The sequence below is a fragment of the Sander lucioperca genome, chromosome 14 (assembly GCF_008315115.2).
Source record: "Sander lucioperca isolate FBNREF2018 chromosome 14, SLUC_FBN_1.2, whole genome shotgun sequence".
Lineage (NCBI taxonomy): Eukaryota > Metazoa > Chordata > Actinopteri > Perciformes > Percidae > Sander > Sander lucioperca.
This window is the reverse complement of record NC_050186.1, coordinates 209044-225075: the sequence shown is the minus strand read 5'-3', so window position 1 is coordinate 225075 and position 16032 is coordinate 209044. Positions and strand designations below refer to the sequence as shown.

The window sequence follows — 16032 nt, the reverse complement described above, 5'->3', positions numbered from 1 at the left end:
TAAGTCCCTATCAGGCTTTAGGCATAAACCAGTTTGGCATTATATTGATCTCATAGTTGTCTTTTTAAAAATTGCACTTTTTATTTTAGGCCTTATTGATGCTTCATTGTTTGTTTGTATGTTGGAGCACTCCACTGATTTTTGACACGTGAAGTAAAACTCAACCTCAGAAAACAGGTGTATAATGTAATGAATGAAAGTAACCCTGAAGATGTCATCAGCATAACACATTTCTAAGAAAAATCTGCATTAAAAACTTAGGACATGGAGTTTGAGAGACATTTACAAGGCAGGGATAGTATAATGGATATCCAGTTGCTAGATCTAGTGTTCTTGGAGCTTGACCCTGATTCTAGGTACTAAAAGTCAGGATGTATCTGCCTCTGCTGTATCAATTCTAAACCTTTAAAAAAAAAAAAAAGATGCCTCTTATGTACAAATTAAACAAAAAAAAAAACAACCTCATGAGCAGTGCGGATTATAACAGACTAAGGAAAGCATTCTGACCACCTTCACTTTTTGCACACTGGCACGGTTTCCCGCAGCACTTTGCAGCTTGGGCGGCCGCCTAAGATGGGGAACCCTACCGCCTTAACTGGGTCATCAAAAAAAAAAAAGATCCGCTGCACAAAAGGCCGTCAAGTGCATCTCGGACAATAGCGCGGACGCGCTTCACACCGCGAGCGGGCACGCGCGCCGCACGGCCGAAATGAGAGAAAGAAAAAGAGACGTGGTCCGTCGCTGTCTGGAGGATAACTAGCCAGTTGATATCGCGCGTGTGTCTGTGAGAACAATCGCCAATTCACCGTCGCGCAAATATGCGGCAGCTGGGGCATGCCCGGGCAGAGACGGGGTGAGTGGACTTACCGGAGTCTTGGCATATGGTGGGCAGAGAACATTTATATATGTTTCTCTGTCCTGTTCTTCACATCAGTGAGGCTTTCTTCTCTTGTTTCCACGAAGTGAATACATGACGAAGTGACTAGAACTATCCATCACCTCTCGCGCATGGATTCTCAATGTCCCGGCTGTTGCCCGGTCTTTGAGACACAGCTGTTGTCCGTTTTTTTAAATCACTACACGCAGTCTAAGAATACACGGTTAGTTAGCGCAGTTACACACAGTGAAATGACGTGTCCTGTTTTTATTTCACGCATACTATCTGCTGGAGTGTGTGAAGCTATGGGCTGAGCTCTGTTATCTCAGCGCTGTTTTGGAGAAGAGTTGTCGGGCAAAGTGGACGAGTGCGTGTCACGGAGGATAATGGGAGTAATGCCAGTAAAATTGTTATAGCACTTTTTTTGAAAATAGTTTAATGAGCTTAAAATTGCACATTGCAACTGTTATTTTAAAAAGCTGGTTATTTATTAATTATTTATTATTATTTAAATTTAATATTTCGTGTAGTGTGTAGTACAGAGTCTGCACTACAGAGATGTATACATTTGATATATATATATATTTTTTTAACAAGTATTTTTATTGTTTTAGAAAAGATAGAATGCACAAAATTCAATGCAATATTACAATGTCAATTATAACAAGACATCTTTCCGTTAACCCCATCCCACACACAACAAAGCCCTTATGCCGAGGCAAAGAGGATAAGGAAAAACAAATAAAAACAAAAGGAAAATAAAAGCATGAATATGAAAGTAATAATAATAATAATAATAATAATAACAGCAATATTAACATAATAAAAAAATAAATAAATAAATAAAACAAAATAAAAATAAACACTCATGGTAACAAATAGTGTAATCATTATGCTTTACAATTCTTAGCAGTTACTAAGAGGGAAGTGCAGTAAGTCCTTCAAAGTAAGCCAGTAAAGGGCCACAATTCTTGTAAAATTTATTGGTTGATCCTTTAAGAAAGTACTTGATTTTTTTCTATTTTTAAAAACATCATAACATCAGAAAGCCAAGTAGCAGCTTTTGGCGGTATAGGTGATTTCCAGTCCATAAGTATTCTCCGCCGTGCTAATAAGGTTGCAAAAGCAACAACACCCTCCATACTATTGGACATTACAAAATCACCCCCATGTACCCCAAACACGGCCATTGTAGGACTAGGGTGTAGAGCTAAATCAAAGGCTTCGTTTAAGACTTTAAATATTGATGCCCAGAACTCTCTCAGCATGGAACATGACCAGAACATGTGAAGTAAATCTGCCCTGTCCATTCTGCATCTATCACAGATGACATCCGTGTCAGAGTATATTTTGGCCAGCTTAACCTTACTATAGTGCATACGGTGAAGAACTTTAAACTGAATCAAATTCAAACGTGCACAAGAAGAGGTCCCATTCACCCAGCTTAGAGCTCTGTCCCATACAGCATCTGATATATTTGTCCCTAACTCGTCTTCCCATTTTGTCCTGATAGGATCCATGGATATATTGTAGAGTGACATAATAGAATTGTATAGGTTAGAAATTTGGCCTCTCGAGGTTAGAGGGGTCTGCAGTATATCCTCTAGGTCAGAGTGCACAGGTAGTTGAGGAAATGATGAGATGTGAGTTTGAATGAAATGACGAACCTGAAGATATCTGAAAAAACTGGACTTATTAATGTTAAATTTACTGACCAAGTCAGTAAAACTGAGAAAGACGTTATTTATAAAAAACTCTTTACACCTAGAAAGGCCCATACTGTCCCACCGTTTAAAAGTATCGTCCATTTTAGCAGCAGGAAAAAGATGATTATTACAGACAGGACTGAGTATGGAGAGGTCAGAGAAATGGAACGTTTGCCTAAATTGTATCCAAATCCGAAGTGTTGAACTTACCACTGGGCTGGAGGAGAAGCGTGATGGGGAGAGGGGAAGTTTCGATGTAATCAGTGCAGCAAGTGACGCCAGTTTACAAAAATTGGCCTCTGCACTACACCAGTCTGTTTCAGGAGATTGAAACCAATACATTTGATATTTTGACACTGATGTACTATTAACAACCCATCTCTCCCCCCCCCCCCGTCAGATGGCAAACCTACCACCTTAACTAACACATTTTCTGCGGGAAACCCTGCACTGGTATACATTTAATTTAAGATGGATTAAAGGTACCTTTTTGGCAATTTATTCTACACACAATACCCCATAATGACAAAGTGAGAGCATGTTTTTATTTCTTTAATAAATGAAATCTCTCATTTACCACAGTATACACAACCTTTGCTATCTCACTCCAAATTGACCCTTATTCTTGAGATATCTCTAGAACTTGATTAGAGTCCACATGTGGAGAATTTAATTAATTAGACATAATTAACAAAAAAAATATTTTTTCTTAATTGTCACATACAAATCACAGTACAATGTCGTGAAATTCAATTACTACATCTAACCCATCCTTAGCATTAGGAGCTGTGGACAGCAATACATACAGCATGCAGGGAGCAACTTGGGGTTCAGTGTCTTGCTCAGGGACACTTTGACGTGTGGCCGGAGGAGCCTGGGATCTAATTAACAATTTACAGTGCTTTTCAAAGAAGCAATTCCTGAGTGAAAGGTATGTGACAACACTCCAGCAGCCAGATGCATAATAGCATGACTAAAAATGTATACACAAAAAGACAGATATATGCATACAGTAAGGCCGTTGCTTGGCCTGTGGGATTGCTGCTTGTAGCATATTCCAGAACTAAATTTTACCCCAAAATTACTTACAGAAGGACCCCAAAGTAGAGGGCTGCATTGTCTCGCGGGAGTGGGCGGTTTGAACTTTGCTGCGGGCGGGAACGGGCGGCTAAAAAAAACACTGCGGGATCGAGATGTAGCCTAGCGACAGGATGGAGTCAGTGAATGATGTGGAAAAGAACCTCAAACAAGGTCTTTACAACAAAAAAAGAAAGCAAGGCAAGTCTGACATTTGGAGAAGTTTCTCAATTGTTTGTGACAAAGATGGAAACAAACTGGACTTTGTGCAAAAATACTAGTCTACAACAGACACAAATCCGGCACCTCTGGGTTGAGGCGACATACCTGCTCTGTTCTCCCCGGTCAAAGTAAGCTGCTTTTCAAGGATAAACAACATCTCCCTACACATATTAAACAAGAAACTACTAACATGTGTGGAAATGTGCTGTCTAGACATATGGCCATAAGACTTCGTCGCTGGGAAAGGCTTTGTTGACATCGCAACACCTTGTTAATGTCGGCGCTACATATGGCAAATTTGATGTAAAAGATGTTTTACCTCATCCAATCATTGTATCCAGACATGTCGAGGGGCGAGCACAAGCACTACAGGCGTCAGTGGCAGCGGAGATAAAGCCCATCATCGAAACATATGGATGTGCCATCACAACAGATATATGGACGGAGGATTACCATAAAACTTCATTCCTATCCGGCACCATCCATTATACAAACAACAACTTCGACCTCGTTTCCAGGGTGTTATACGCGGCTCCCTTCGAGAGTGGTGTATCAAAAACGGGAGAATATCAGAAGCCTGCTGTTCCAGAAACTCCGTGAATTTGGAATAGATGCGTCACTTCTATCTGGCCATGTTGTGTTTGTCACTGACCGTGGAGCCAATATAGTCGCTGCCCTGCGTGGATACACCAGGCTGAACTGCAACGCGCACATCCTGAACGTCACCTTGTCAAGTGCATTTGCACCAGGCGTGTTGGCTGAAAATGAAGCCAATGCTGAGCTGTCTGAACTGTTGACCAATGCAAAAAAACTGGTGATTTATTTCAAACATTCAGGTCTGCAAAACAGCTTGAAGAAATCCCTCAAGCAATCCATCGAGACAAGATGGAATTCAAATTATGATATGCTGGATTCCACACTGCAACAGCATGAGGAGATCTCCACATTACTGCTGAGCAATAACCCGTATGAAAGAATTGCGCAGATCAATGCAAACACTTTGAAAACAGTAGTTGTGTTCCTTAAGTTATTCAAGGATGCTACTAATGACTTAGAGTCCGACAACTCCACTCCCAGCACTTCACTTCCACTGCCGTGGTCCGTGAAACTCATTGAACACTCCCAAGCAGCAATCCTCAAACCCTTGCTCTCTGAAGTCGCCAATGTGTGTGCCTCCCGTCTGGAAGAACTGATGGGCACCAGTGACACATCTGCATTCCCTCTCCACATGATGTACAGATATGCGAATGCTACGGATGCTGCCCCTAGATGAAAAAGAAGACCTGGTTAAAGGTATGTAGCATAGATATAGAACAATAGATATGACATGTAATTCTGACTTGCCATTCCAGGATGGAACCACTTGGCGGCCATCTTAGCAGGGTTAAGTTTTAGAATTGCTTCAATTGGAATCAATGTGGAAAGAGGCTCATGTTGTCTTTATAATCCTTATCTTTTTCTACCAATACATCAATAGTGGTTTTAATTAAAAGTAATGACTGTAAGACAATTGTGCCTTTCTAGAAAGAAACAAAAAATAGAGATTTGGGTGGAATTTTGATCGATATAGCTCCAAGAGAACAAGTAATTCGTTCAATTATAAAGATAATCTTATAATTTTGCATTTATATTGCAGGTAATAATTTTATTTTTTCAATTTTGCCTGAACTTAATATGTAAAAACTGTCTTTGGTATTCTGAATGGCTAATATACATTAAACAATATTTTTTAATGTAGAAATCCTAAATAGATTCAGTATTATGGTCTATAGAGCGGTAGTTACGATAAGACACATGAGAGAAACATCCAACTGTAATTTATTAATACATTTATTTACGGCTGTAGATTTTATCTCAACTATAAAACCACATTTCCCATCAACCCCGCTACTTCCTGTTTAGCGTTTGTTTCACTTTTGTATTACCAAAGCCCGTCTACGGAAAGCCGTTCCACTTCCTATTAAGCCCCATTGTACCTACTTTGGTTGCAGTTCCACCAGAGTTCCACTGGGGGTGATCACGGTCCAGTGCAAAATGAATGGGACCCTATGGAGCTAGACGGCTAAATTTCTCTTTCGCCTGATTTCTCTTTCGCCTGATTGTCGATGAGAAATCTCAGATTTGATTGTAGTTTTTGCAAGTTCAACATGGATTATAGGTCGAAAGTTGAATGAACGAGTACTTATGCCCTTTCGATTTGTTACAGGTTGAGTCGTTGTTGCCCATAACACGCTAGCATTCTGCTAATGAATGCTGAAGGATTTACAGATTACGATCGGAGATCCCGCTTGACGGCATCCGAAGCAGAACCAGAATGCCAGAGTGAATATTTCGGCGTGGTCTTTAAAACATTAGCAAACCTCTTTCTAGCACGTGTATTGACAGAGAGAGTCTAACCTGTCAGCTGTGTTGTCGATGCCTCGAGAGAAAAAAGGAAGCGACTCAGAGCTCGCCGTAAAGCAGAATCTCTGGCCGTATATGTGTATGACGTCATTGACATTTTAAAAGGCTTTTTAGAACAAAAAGCCACTTTAAAAAAATCTAACACGCAGCAGTGTGTATTTTCTTAGCCTCCCCTTTCAAATGCAACATTCAAATTACTAGACAAAAAATTATATCCTGAGAAAAGTGGATTTTGAGGGGTATAGTTCCATAGAGTCCCATTCATTCTGCACTGGCCTGTGAGCGCCACCTATTTGGAACTCTGGTGGAACTGCAACCAGTTCAGAAGCCGGAAGTAACGAGAGAGTGGAACTTCTTTCCATATTAGAAATTCTTTGGTATTACTGTCAACCGGCCCGGCATGGAGTTTGTTTTGACGACGAGCGGAGTAGAGCCTCGCTAGCTTCAATGAGTTTTTGTTGATAAAGACTATAATGACTTCACCAGAACTGCTGATGGACTAATGTTATGAAAATTACATTTACGATAGTAATGCGGAGACTTTGCTGCTGAAGTAGGAATCCTTTCTGGATTGAAGTTACTTTCCCTCATCAAGACATGGATTATTAAGTTTTAATTTGCTTTACTGAAAGGAAAATCGTGTAAAGGAATGAGGTAAGCTGACAACAATAGTATGTAAATATATATGATGACTGACAGCAGGATTCAACATGGCTAATGTTTGGGGAGCTAATGTTAGCTGGTGAAAATGTAACGTTAAGTGCGGCTGGTCGGTTAGGGCTCCGTGTTGCTGGGTGTGGCTAATGTTGATTTGTGTAACGTAACTTTACTCTATGTGTAACGTCACAGATTAACGTACCGTTAGCTTGCTGGATTTGTCTTGAGATATTGTAAAGTGACATTTAGGAGTAAAGAAGAGTACTTGTTGTTAACTTTAATTTAACTGAAAACTTTGAAAACACAGATTGAGTGAAATCAGCCGCAGCAGTCAATGTAGGGGTAATATTAACGACGTGTTAGAAAAAACTGTTATAACGTTAACGTTACTAAATGTCTTATTTGAGGTCAAAAATCAATCAACTAAAACAATGTTTGCTGTTCATAAATGCTGTTAAGAGCTAGCTAACAATCACCAATAACTGACATCTCAGCCGGTCCGTTAACAGTTGCTAGGTAACGTAACTAGCTAGCTAGCTAGTTCACCAACTTTTCTGTATTTATAGTTAAAAAAAGAAGAGAAAAATACTCTATCTACTCCTACTGACATGTGGAAAGTGATGGCAGCCTCCTGTGTCTCTTTGGTTTTTCTGGTAAAGCAGTTAGGTGCTGCACAGCTGATAACCATACTTGCTGCCATAGGTGACAATTGTAAACAGTACCCTAGTAAGATGGCGGACAGTTATGCCATTAGTTATGACGTCATGTCATATCTATTGTTCTATATCTATGGTATGTAGCCTATTACAGACATAAAAACAGAAAATACACAGTGCAATTACAAGTGAAATGCAGTCAAAAAATAGAAACGGAGCTAAAAGACAATGATTAAGAATTTTAAGTATATATAGCTAAATGAATAACAGCATGAGCCATTTTATAAATACATATTTATTTATATAATCCTATCCAAAGGCGCAAAGGAAATTATTCAGAAGATGCAGTTTGACGTGGTCCCGGCCACAGCAGAGGATGAGCCACCAGCCAAAAAGCAAAGCACAGACCGATTCGCAGACTGGGAAGACGATGCGTCCTTTGCTTCAGTGCCAAAGCCGGTCGATGATGAAATGGCTGAATATCTCAGCTCCCGGCTCTCTGATAACCCAGACCCAGACAGCGTGCTTCAATGGTGGAAGTTTAACAAAGAGCGCTTCCCAGCGCTATCAAAGCTAGCGCGTTTCGTCTTCAGTATCCCCGCATTCAGTGCGCCTTCAGAGCGGGCCTTTAGTGTCTGTGGGCGCATCTTGGAAGAGAGACACACGGGATTGGGACCGCAGTCGGTCAGCAACATTCTCTTCCTCCACAGCAATATTATGGCCAAATGATTCATTTGTTAAATGTATTCGTTTCACTCGTTAACTTTGTTTATTTTATGTTATTTATTAGTGTTATTTTTTTGAGCCACTCACAGCCTACTCTCGTTGCTATTTGTTAATTAGGTCCTACATAAAGAGGCGTGATGATGCCAGTGTTATTGAGCTGCCTAAGTTTGAATGTTTTTATTTATTTTTTCAAACCGAATACCTAGTTTTAAAAATAATCTTAAAACTGCTGTTTTTCATGTGGTTTATCATTGTATTTTTTGCAAAGCAGTCTATTTGTATTTGCCGTGTGACGGTGCAAAGTTTTTGATAAAACAAAGTTATTAATAAAAAAAGAAAAAAGAAAAAGTGACGTGTTTTCTCATGCGGGATGGAGAAGACACAAACTCAATGGATCTCTATTATTGTGCGGGCATAAATTCTCAGAGTTTTGCGGGTGCGGGCGGGAGTGTACATACACATTGCGCGTGCGGGCGGGAGTGTAACACACACGATGCGGGTGCGAGCGTTAATGGTCAGAAATTCGGCGTGAGAGGGATGAAGAAAACAGTCCCGCGCAGGGCTCTACCCCAAAGCACTTCAAGTGACTATATGTAACTTTTACACATTTCTGAAACTGTGTAATGTTCCATCTGATGATCATAAATGACCTGTAACAGCAAACAAGACTAACAGTGAAAAGAACGCAAGTTTTATATAGTTTTTATTAATGCCGGGTCCGATTTTTCCTGCAAAGTCACAAAATGATTTTCGGCAGGTAGGCGGCGCTACAGTAACACATTCTGAAGGGTCACAGATTTCGCTGTATCACCGTAAAAGCTTGTGTTACTGTATCCAGCCAGGTAAAAGGTAGCAGGGTATTTCTTTATATAGGCCTAATTGTATTTTAATTTTATGCTACTTTACTGTAGTTATGGCTGATACTGGGGCAGGGCCACAGAAAAGAATGAAATTGAACGAAGAACAACTAAAAGCTAAAAGGGAAAGTGAAAGAACAGGCGAAACCGAGTCAATATGGGTCAATTACGGGATTGTAAATTATTCAAAAACGTTCCCAAATTGGCCCTCAGGTATGTCATATGTCTATTTCATTCATAAAATAACTTAATGCGCGATGTGGTTGTACACCAGTAGCCTAGATTAAATGACCTCCCCCCCTTCAATTTAGCGCAGACGTTTTATTCCTTTTAGTCCGTGTTTGTGTTGGCCTACTATTTTCTTTTCCATTGTCCCCCTATACTTGTGTAAAGCGCCTGTGGGTTTCATGAAATGCGCTGTATTAATCAAAGTTATTACTACGTTGGTTGCTACAACAATCTCTTAATGCTTTGGCTCGTGACACAGTGACAGCCGCCATCTTGCCAGTCAAAAAGTGTCGATCTCCGAATGCGAATGAACGGACTCCATAGGAGGAAATGTCATTCTTATATGAGGCTCTTTTTTCAACTACAAGGTCAATATTGTTTTTCACTAACGACAAAACAACAAATTATCCGTGCATTTATGTGGAACTAAGCTTTAGGAGCTTTCCATCTTTACTCTTCTCCCTGTTACGTTGCATTCGGATATCGACTGTTTTTGACTGGCAAGATGGCGGCGACCGGAAAAAACAACTACTAAAGTGAGTTGTTCAAAACCTTTCTTTTTAGTAAACTCTGTGTACACAAACACTGTTCTCAATGCTCAAGTTCATGTGTCGAGCCTTTTAGTGTTTTAAAAATAGCGATTTTGATGCGATCATAGTAGTGCCCCTAGCACTCCCTTTCAAAAGGCCATTTGACTGAAAATGAAAATATGGTAAATCTAAAAAGTGGCGTTTCCGTCTTAATTGTGCTTTTAAACGAAAGTTTGACTCGGGTACATTCACAAAAAGACCCTAGGTTGCATTTTGGCGAGAGTTACGCTTTAAGCCAAAAAAACACAGAGTGGATAAAAAACTTGAACATGCCCTTCTTCAAAAATTTGCAAGAAATCAACCATTTACATGATCAAGAAGCTGTAATAAATCTTTTTAAGTGTGAAGCATAGCCATGTGATGAAAATTCATCCAATCCGTGACTGAGACTGCAAGCCTCAGCACCAATCCAACTAGAAGAACAGATGAATGCTGCTGATGTATTTGTCCTGTCATCAAATGTAATTTATATTCATGAAGGAAAATTAAAGGAGATGTGCAAACATCGAAAAAATTACATGGGTTTGTTTTTATTATTTAGATTGAGTTCAGTAATAACTGGAACTGCAAGCAGTTATGACGGGGTCCAAGCCTCCCGGCACCAGTCGCCCCCGATGACCCGGGGAGCGTGCGAAAGCGGGACCCAAAGCGTAACAGTGGGGAGGCAAACGTCAGGAAATATCGAGAGGTGTGAGCCGCAAGGTCTGCGGTACATTGCCGTTGCAAATATCCCATTAAAGGTCCTATGACATCTTGACCAATTGCCACTTTGCTTGTTTGCAAGCCATGATGTTTCTCTCTTTCTCATGGGCGGGCCAAATTCTCTGGGCGGGCAAAGCAGAGAAAGGGGAGGTAACCTGCGATGTTTCACGCATAAAAGTCTATGCGGAAATGGGCGTGGCCTATATCAGGAGATTCAGTTGGATCCAGGGAACATGAGGATATATGGTTTTTGAATGTGCAATGTACGGTTTGGAAGTTATAGGGCCAAATGCGTTTTTTTTTCTGCTATAGCGCCAGTGGAAGTGGGTCAATTGTTGCGCCTGAGGTCCTTTCGGAGTTCTGGACCAGTCCTGAAAATGGCACCCCCCCACCATGTATGGTTTAGGCTGTAGCGGGAGTTTTAGGCGGAGAAGAATAATAATCCTTACGAAAACAATAGGGTTCCACAGCCCTGCTGTGTGAACCGCTTAGCTTTGCTACCGCGGTTCCTACAGCCTCGGGCTTGGACCCCTAATAATAATCTTGTTATTACCACACCATGATGTCATTTGATGGAGTTGTGGTACAGAAAGAGCAACAGTGAGCTACTGGGTCCCCAAAGATCCCAGTAACCTATTGTTTGTGTGAGTCTGTCTACATGTATGTTTGCACATCTGTACGTGTGCAGGTGAAACTGCGGAAGAAGGAGCAGCTGCTGGAGCGTCAATCCGAGCAGCTGAGTGTCTCCCACCGGGTGATCGTTGAGCAGGAGGAGGAGCTGGCTGAGGTGACTAAGGAGCTGAAAGAGACTGAGCGGGAGAACACAAGATTACGCCAATCCATGGAGAAGATGCTAGAGGAGACCGACTACAACAGGTAAATATTATACTAAGCACTTTTATAGTGCTTCACATGAGAAAGGGTGGGCAGGAAGTCATCTCTTTTTCTTCTTTCTTATTCACATGAGAAAGGGTGGGCAGGAAGTCAACCCTTTTTATTTTTCTTCTTTTTTCTGTTCTTTTTCTTCTTTCTTTTTCACATGAGAAAGGGTGGGCAGGAAGTATCTTTTCTTTTTTTCTCACATTTACCTTTAGTTATAAGTTATTTGAATAAGAAATTAAATTAAAGCTGCAAGCAGCGTTGGACGGGGCCTCGCACCTCCTTGCGCATCAGGGTTACTGGCGCCTGCGTATTTGCGCGACCGTCGGACATCGCAAACCGTCACCAATGAAAAAGGAACTCTCTGCTGAGTTCAATGATACCTCACACAATAGTCTACCTTAAATGGTTCAAAAGTGATAAAAGAGGGCGTGGCCTAAGTACATGGGTGTGGTTAAAGTATAGGGGGCGGCTCAGTATCACATGTAGACCACACATAAGTTTCATGTAAATCGGATGATGTTTGTCATATAAGGCTGATATCCTGTTGCCAGCAGGGGGCGCTATGACCAAAAGTCAATTTTTGCCTATAGTTGTACTCAGGCATGGACCCTTGTCAAACATGCGAAATTTCGGGCAGATATGATAATGTACACTCAAGTTACAACAACTTCTTCGTTCATCGATAAATGGCCACACACTTCTTAGCGGAAATGGGCGTGGCCTATATCATCAGATTCAGCTTAATTCAAGGAACACGTGGATGTAATGTGCGATGTGTAATGTGGGAGTTAAAGGCAAAAAAAACATTATAGCGCCACGTAGTTGTCCACATTAGTGTAAGTGGTGAATCCAAATGTGGGTCCCATAGGCCACGCCCACTTTAACCAATCAGTACCTTACTGTAGGAGTGGCCTCAGGAGTGGCCCTAGATGGTACCCTCCAAATTTCGTAAAAATCAGATGAGCCATTCATGAGATATAAACTTTTTGTACTTGTAGAAGTCAACTAGTGGGTGCCCAGATAGCTCAGTTGGTAGAGCGGGCACCCATATATAGAGGTTTACTCCTTGGCGCAGCGGCCGCGGGTTCGACTCCGACCTGCGGCCCTTTGCTGCATGTCATTCCCTCTCTCTCCCCTTTCAAAGCTGTCCTGTCTATTAAAGGCCTAAAATGCCCAAAAAATAATCTTAAAAAAAAAAAAAAGAAGTCAACTAGTGGCCGATTTTCGTAAAATGTGTAAGGGACCTCCAGAGGGTCAAGGCAAACAAGAATTTAAAGTTTCGCGTTGATAGCATTAATTTTGGTCGAGATATGGCAAAGTACATATAGTACTTATACTTATACTTATACTTGTGTGTATATATATATATATATATATATATATATATATATATATATATATATATATATATATATATATATAGGTGGAAATGGGCGTGGCCTATATCAGGAGATTCAGTTGGATCCAGGGAACAGGAGGATATATGGTTTTTGAATGTGCGATGTACGGTTTGGGAGTTATAGGGTGAAACGCGTTTCTTTCTGCTATAGTGCCACCTGCAGGTGGATATGTGTTCTCCCAAGCAGTTATGACGGGGTCCAAGCCTCCTCGCGCCAGTCGCCTCCTCGCGCCAGTCGCCTCCTCGCGCCAGTCGCCTCGACGCGAGTCGCCCCCGACGACCCGGGGGGCGCGCAAAAGCGGGACCCAAAGCGTAACGGTGGGAAGGGAAACGTCAGTAAATATCGAGAGGTGTGAGCCGCAAGGTCTGTGGTACATTGCCGTTGCAAATATCCCATTAACATTGATTGAGTAGAAGGGCCAAAACTGGTCTACGTTGGCTATAGCGCCTCCCCAATGGGCGATCTTCGCCATATTTGGTACAGAGCCTCAGAGCGGCATGCTGAACAAGCATCACAAGTTTTGTGTCGAGCAATTACTACGGCAGAGAAATTGCAATCGCAAATGTCACATTTGCATGCGTTGAATTATCGGCCAAAACACATAAAAGTTGATTATAGCGCCAGCTAATGGCCGATCTTCGCCAAATTGGGTACAGAGCATCGTAGTGCTAAATCACGATTTTTCGCGCATAAACGTCGGGGCAGAAATGGGTGTGTCCTATATCCGGAGATTCAGGTGTATTCAGGGAACGCGTGGATATGTGTATTTTTAATGTGCGATGTACGGTTTGGGAGTTATAAGGCCAAACACGTTCTTTCTGCTATAGTGCCACCTAGTGGTGGAAGTGGGTGAATTTTTTTTTTGTCTGAGGTCCTTGCAGGGATCTGGACCAGTCCTGAAAATGGCACACCCCCCTAGCATGTACGGTTTAGGCTGTAGTGAGACTTTTATCAATGGAAGAATAAGAAAAAGAATCCTTAAGAAAACAATAGGGTTCCACAGCTCCGCTGGATCTGTGGGTTCACATCCCCCTCAGGCTTGGACCCCCAAAAACAAAACAAGAAAAAATACATGTCTTGTATTGCACTATAAACAAAAAAATGAGTGCTGTCAGTTAGACGCGTTATTAACGGCGTTAATAAGAACGCAAACCCACTTTAACGGCGTACATTTTTTTATTGCAAGATTAACGTTCTTTTTGGCATAGCAAACTTTGTAGTTTTTTTCATATGCTGTTACAACAACTTGTAACGTTAGAAAAACTACAACACCATACCGGATCTAGCTAGACTGGAAACAAAACAGGCACGCTGCACACACTTGTTTGGGATTGCGACCCGGCCAAAGAGTAACGTTACGTTTTGAGTGGATGGCGAGCGCGAGATGCCGAAATGGATGCCAATAAGATTCTGAATGGAAAGTTTACTTTTAAAAAGTTGCCAAATGGTTCCATTGACAAGACCAAAGTGATCTGTGTGTTTCGTCATTGTGAACTGAGCTATCATCGCAGCACGTCCAGTCTGAAATACCACTTGATGGCCAAGCACACAGCTGATGCGAATTCTCCACCCCCTCGTCAAAGCCAGGCGACAAAAGCACAAAGCAAGCCAATCCACTTTTCCATGTTGATAAGAGCATTAAAATGAGAAAAAATTATTGGACAAAAATAAATGGACATTTAGAATAGATAAAAATGTGCGATTAATTGCGAGTTAACTATTACATTAATGCGATTAATCGTGATTAAATATTTTAATCGTTTGACAGCACTAAAAAAATATATATATATATGTGTGTTTTAAATAAGCACGTAATCCAGCATTTTTGCAACATGGATTTTTCACATGGATTTTTTCTGCTTGACTTCCATTTCCATGTAACTCTGACACATCTGGGGCTCTCCTAAATATCCTAAACGTGAGTTCGGAATTCTGGGCCACTTGGGACTGATTTCCTACTCTGAGATTCTTGATGAATATAGTACTGATCTTTAAGACAATACATAGTCAAAGGTCTGGTTTTCAGTCCTGGCCCCTATGATTTAGAGCTATGCTATCTTCATTTTAGCTATGTTTATGGAAAAAAATGTACAGCTAGGATGCATATTGGAACAAGTGTAAATCCAGGGTCATAATATTCAGGATAAAGAAAAGCTGCTGAGTCTGATGCCGCTCCAGTGGAAAAAATTTGATTTGTTAGTTGGAATTTAGATCCTGTTTCTACATTTTTTCCCCTTTTGACACTTTCGTCTTTTATAATCTCAAAACAACAAAGCCTAACAGTTATCTAAATAGGATCTCAATATAATTCATTTCAATTTTATTTCAATTCAGTTCAATTTTTTTTATAGTATCAAATCATAACAAGAGTTATCTTGAGACACTTTACAGATAGAGTAGGTCTAGACCACACTCTATAATTTACAATGACCCAACAATTCTAGTAATTCCCCCAAGAGCAAGCATTTAGTGCGACAGTGGCGAGGAAAAACTCCCTTTTAGGAAGAAACCTCAGCAGACCCAGGCTCTTGGTAGGCGGTGTCTGATGGTGCCGGTAGGGGATGTGATGAACAGTGGCAATAATAGTCACAATAAAGATAATGTAACAGTGACTACAAATGGTAGTCGTAGTAGTTCATGTCATAGCAGGGTACTGCAGGGCGTTACAGGATGTAGCGTGGCACAGCTGAGCATAGCAGGACGCAACAGGGTTCAGCAGGACGCAGCAGGACACTGCAGGGCACCGCAGGGTGTAGCAGGGAGTGCAGCAGTACCATGGCGACAGCTGCAACCAAGATCTTGGTGCCATCTTAATCCAAGGAAATATGCTGGGCGAAAAGAAAAACATAAGGACTTCGGGGACTAAACTCCCCAGCGCTAGGCTAGTAACAAGCATTTCTGGGACAAGGATGCACACAAATGGAAACAAATGGAAAGAGAGAGGAGAGAGCAGCTCAGTGTGTCAAAGGAAGGAAGGAAGTCCCCCAGCAGTCTAGAACTATAACAGCATAACTAAGAGAGAGAGGAGCCTGGTCGGGCAAGAACTCTC

General features: G+C 41.3%; 1 protein-coding gene across 3 annotated transcripts in view; it reads left to right on the top strand.

Moving 5' to 3' along the window:
• odf2a (outer dense fiber of sperm tails 2a) overlaps positions 1–16032 on the top strand; it is a 43098-nt gene that overhangs the window by 3431 nt on the left and 23635 nt on the right. For all 3 annotated transcript variants that reach the window (XR_004894981.1, XM_031287336.2, XM_031287335.2), the window contains exon 5: positions 11390–11577. Coding sequence is in view for 2 of the 3 variants with exons in the window: in XM_031287336.2 (XP_031143196.1) it covers positions 11390–11577 (188 nt within the window). In the remaining variant the exon portion in view is untranslated. The remainder of the gene's footprint in view (positions 1–11389; positions 11578–16032) is intronic.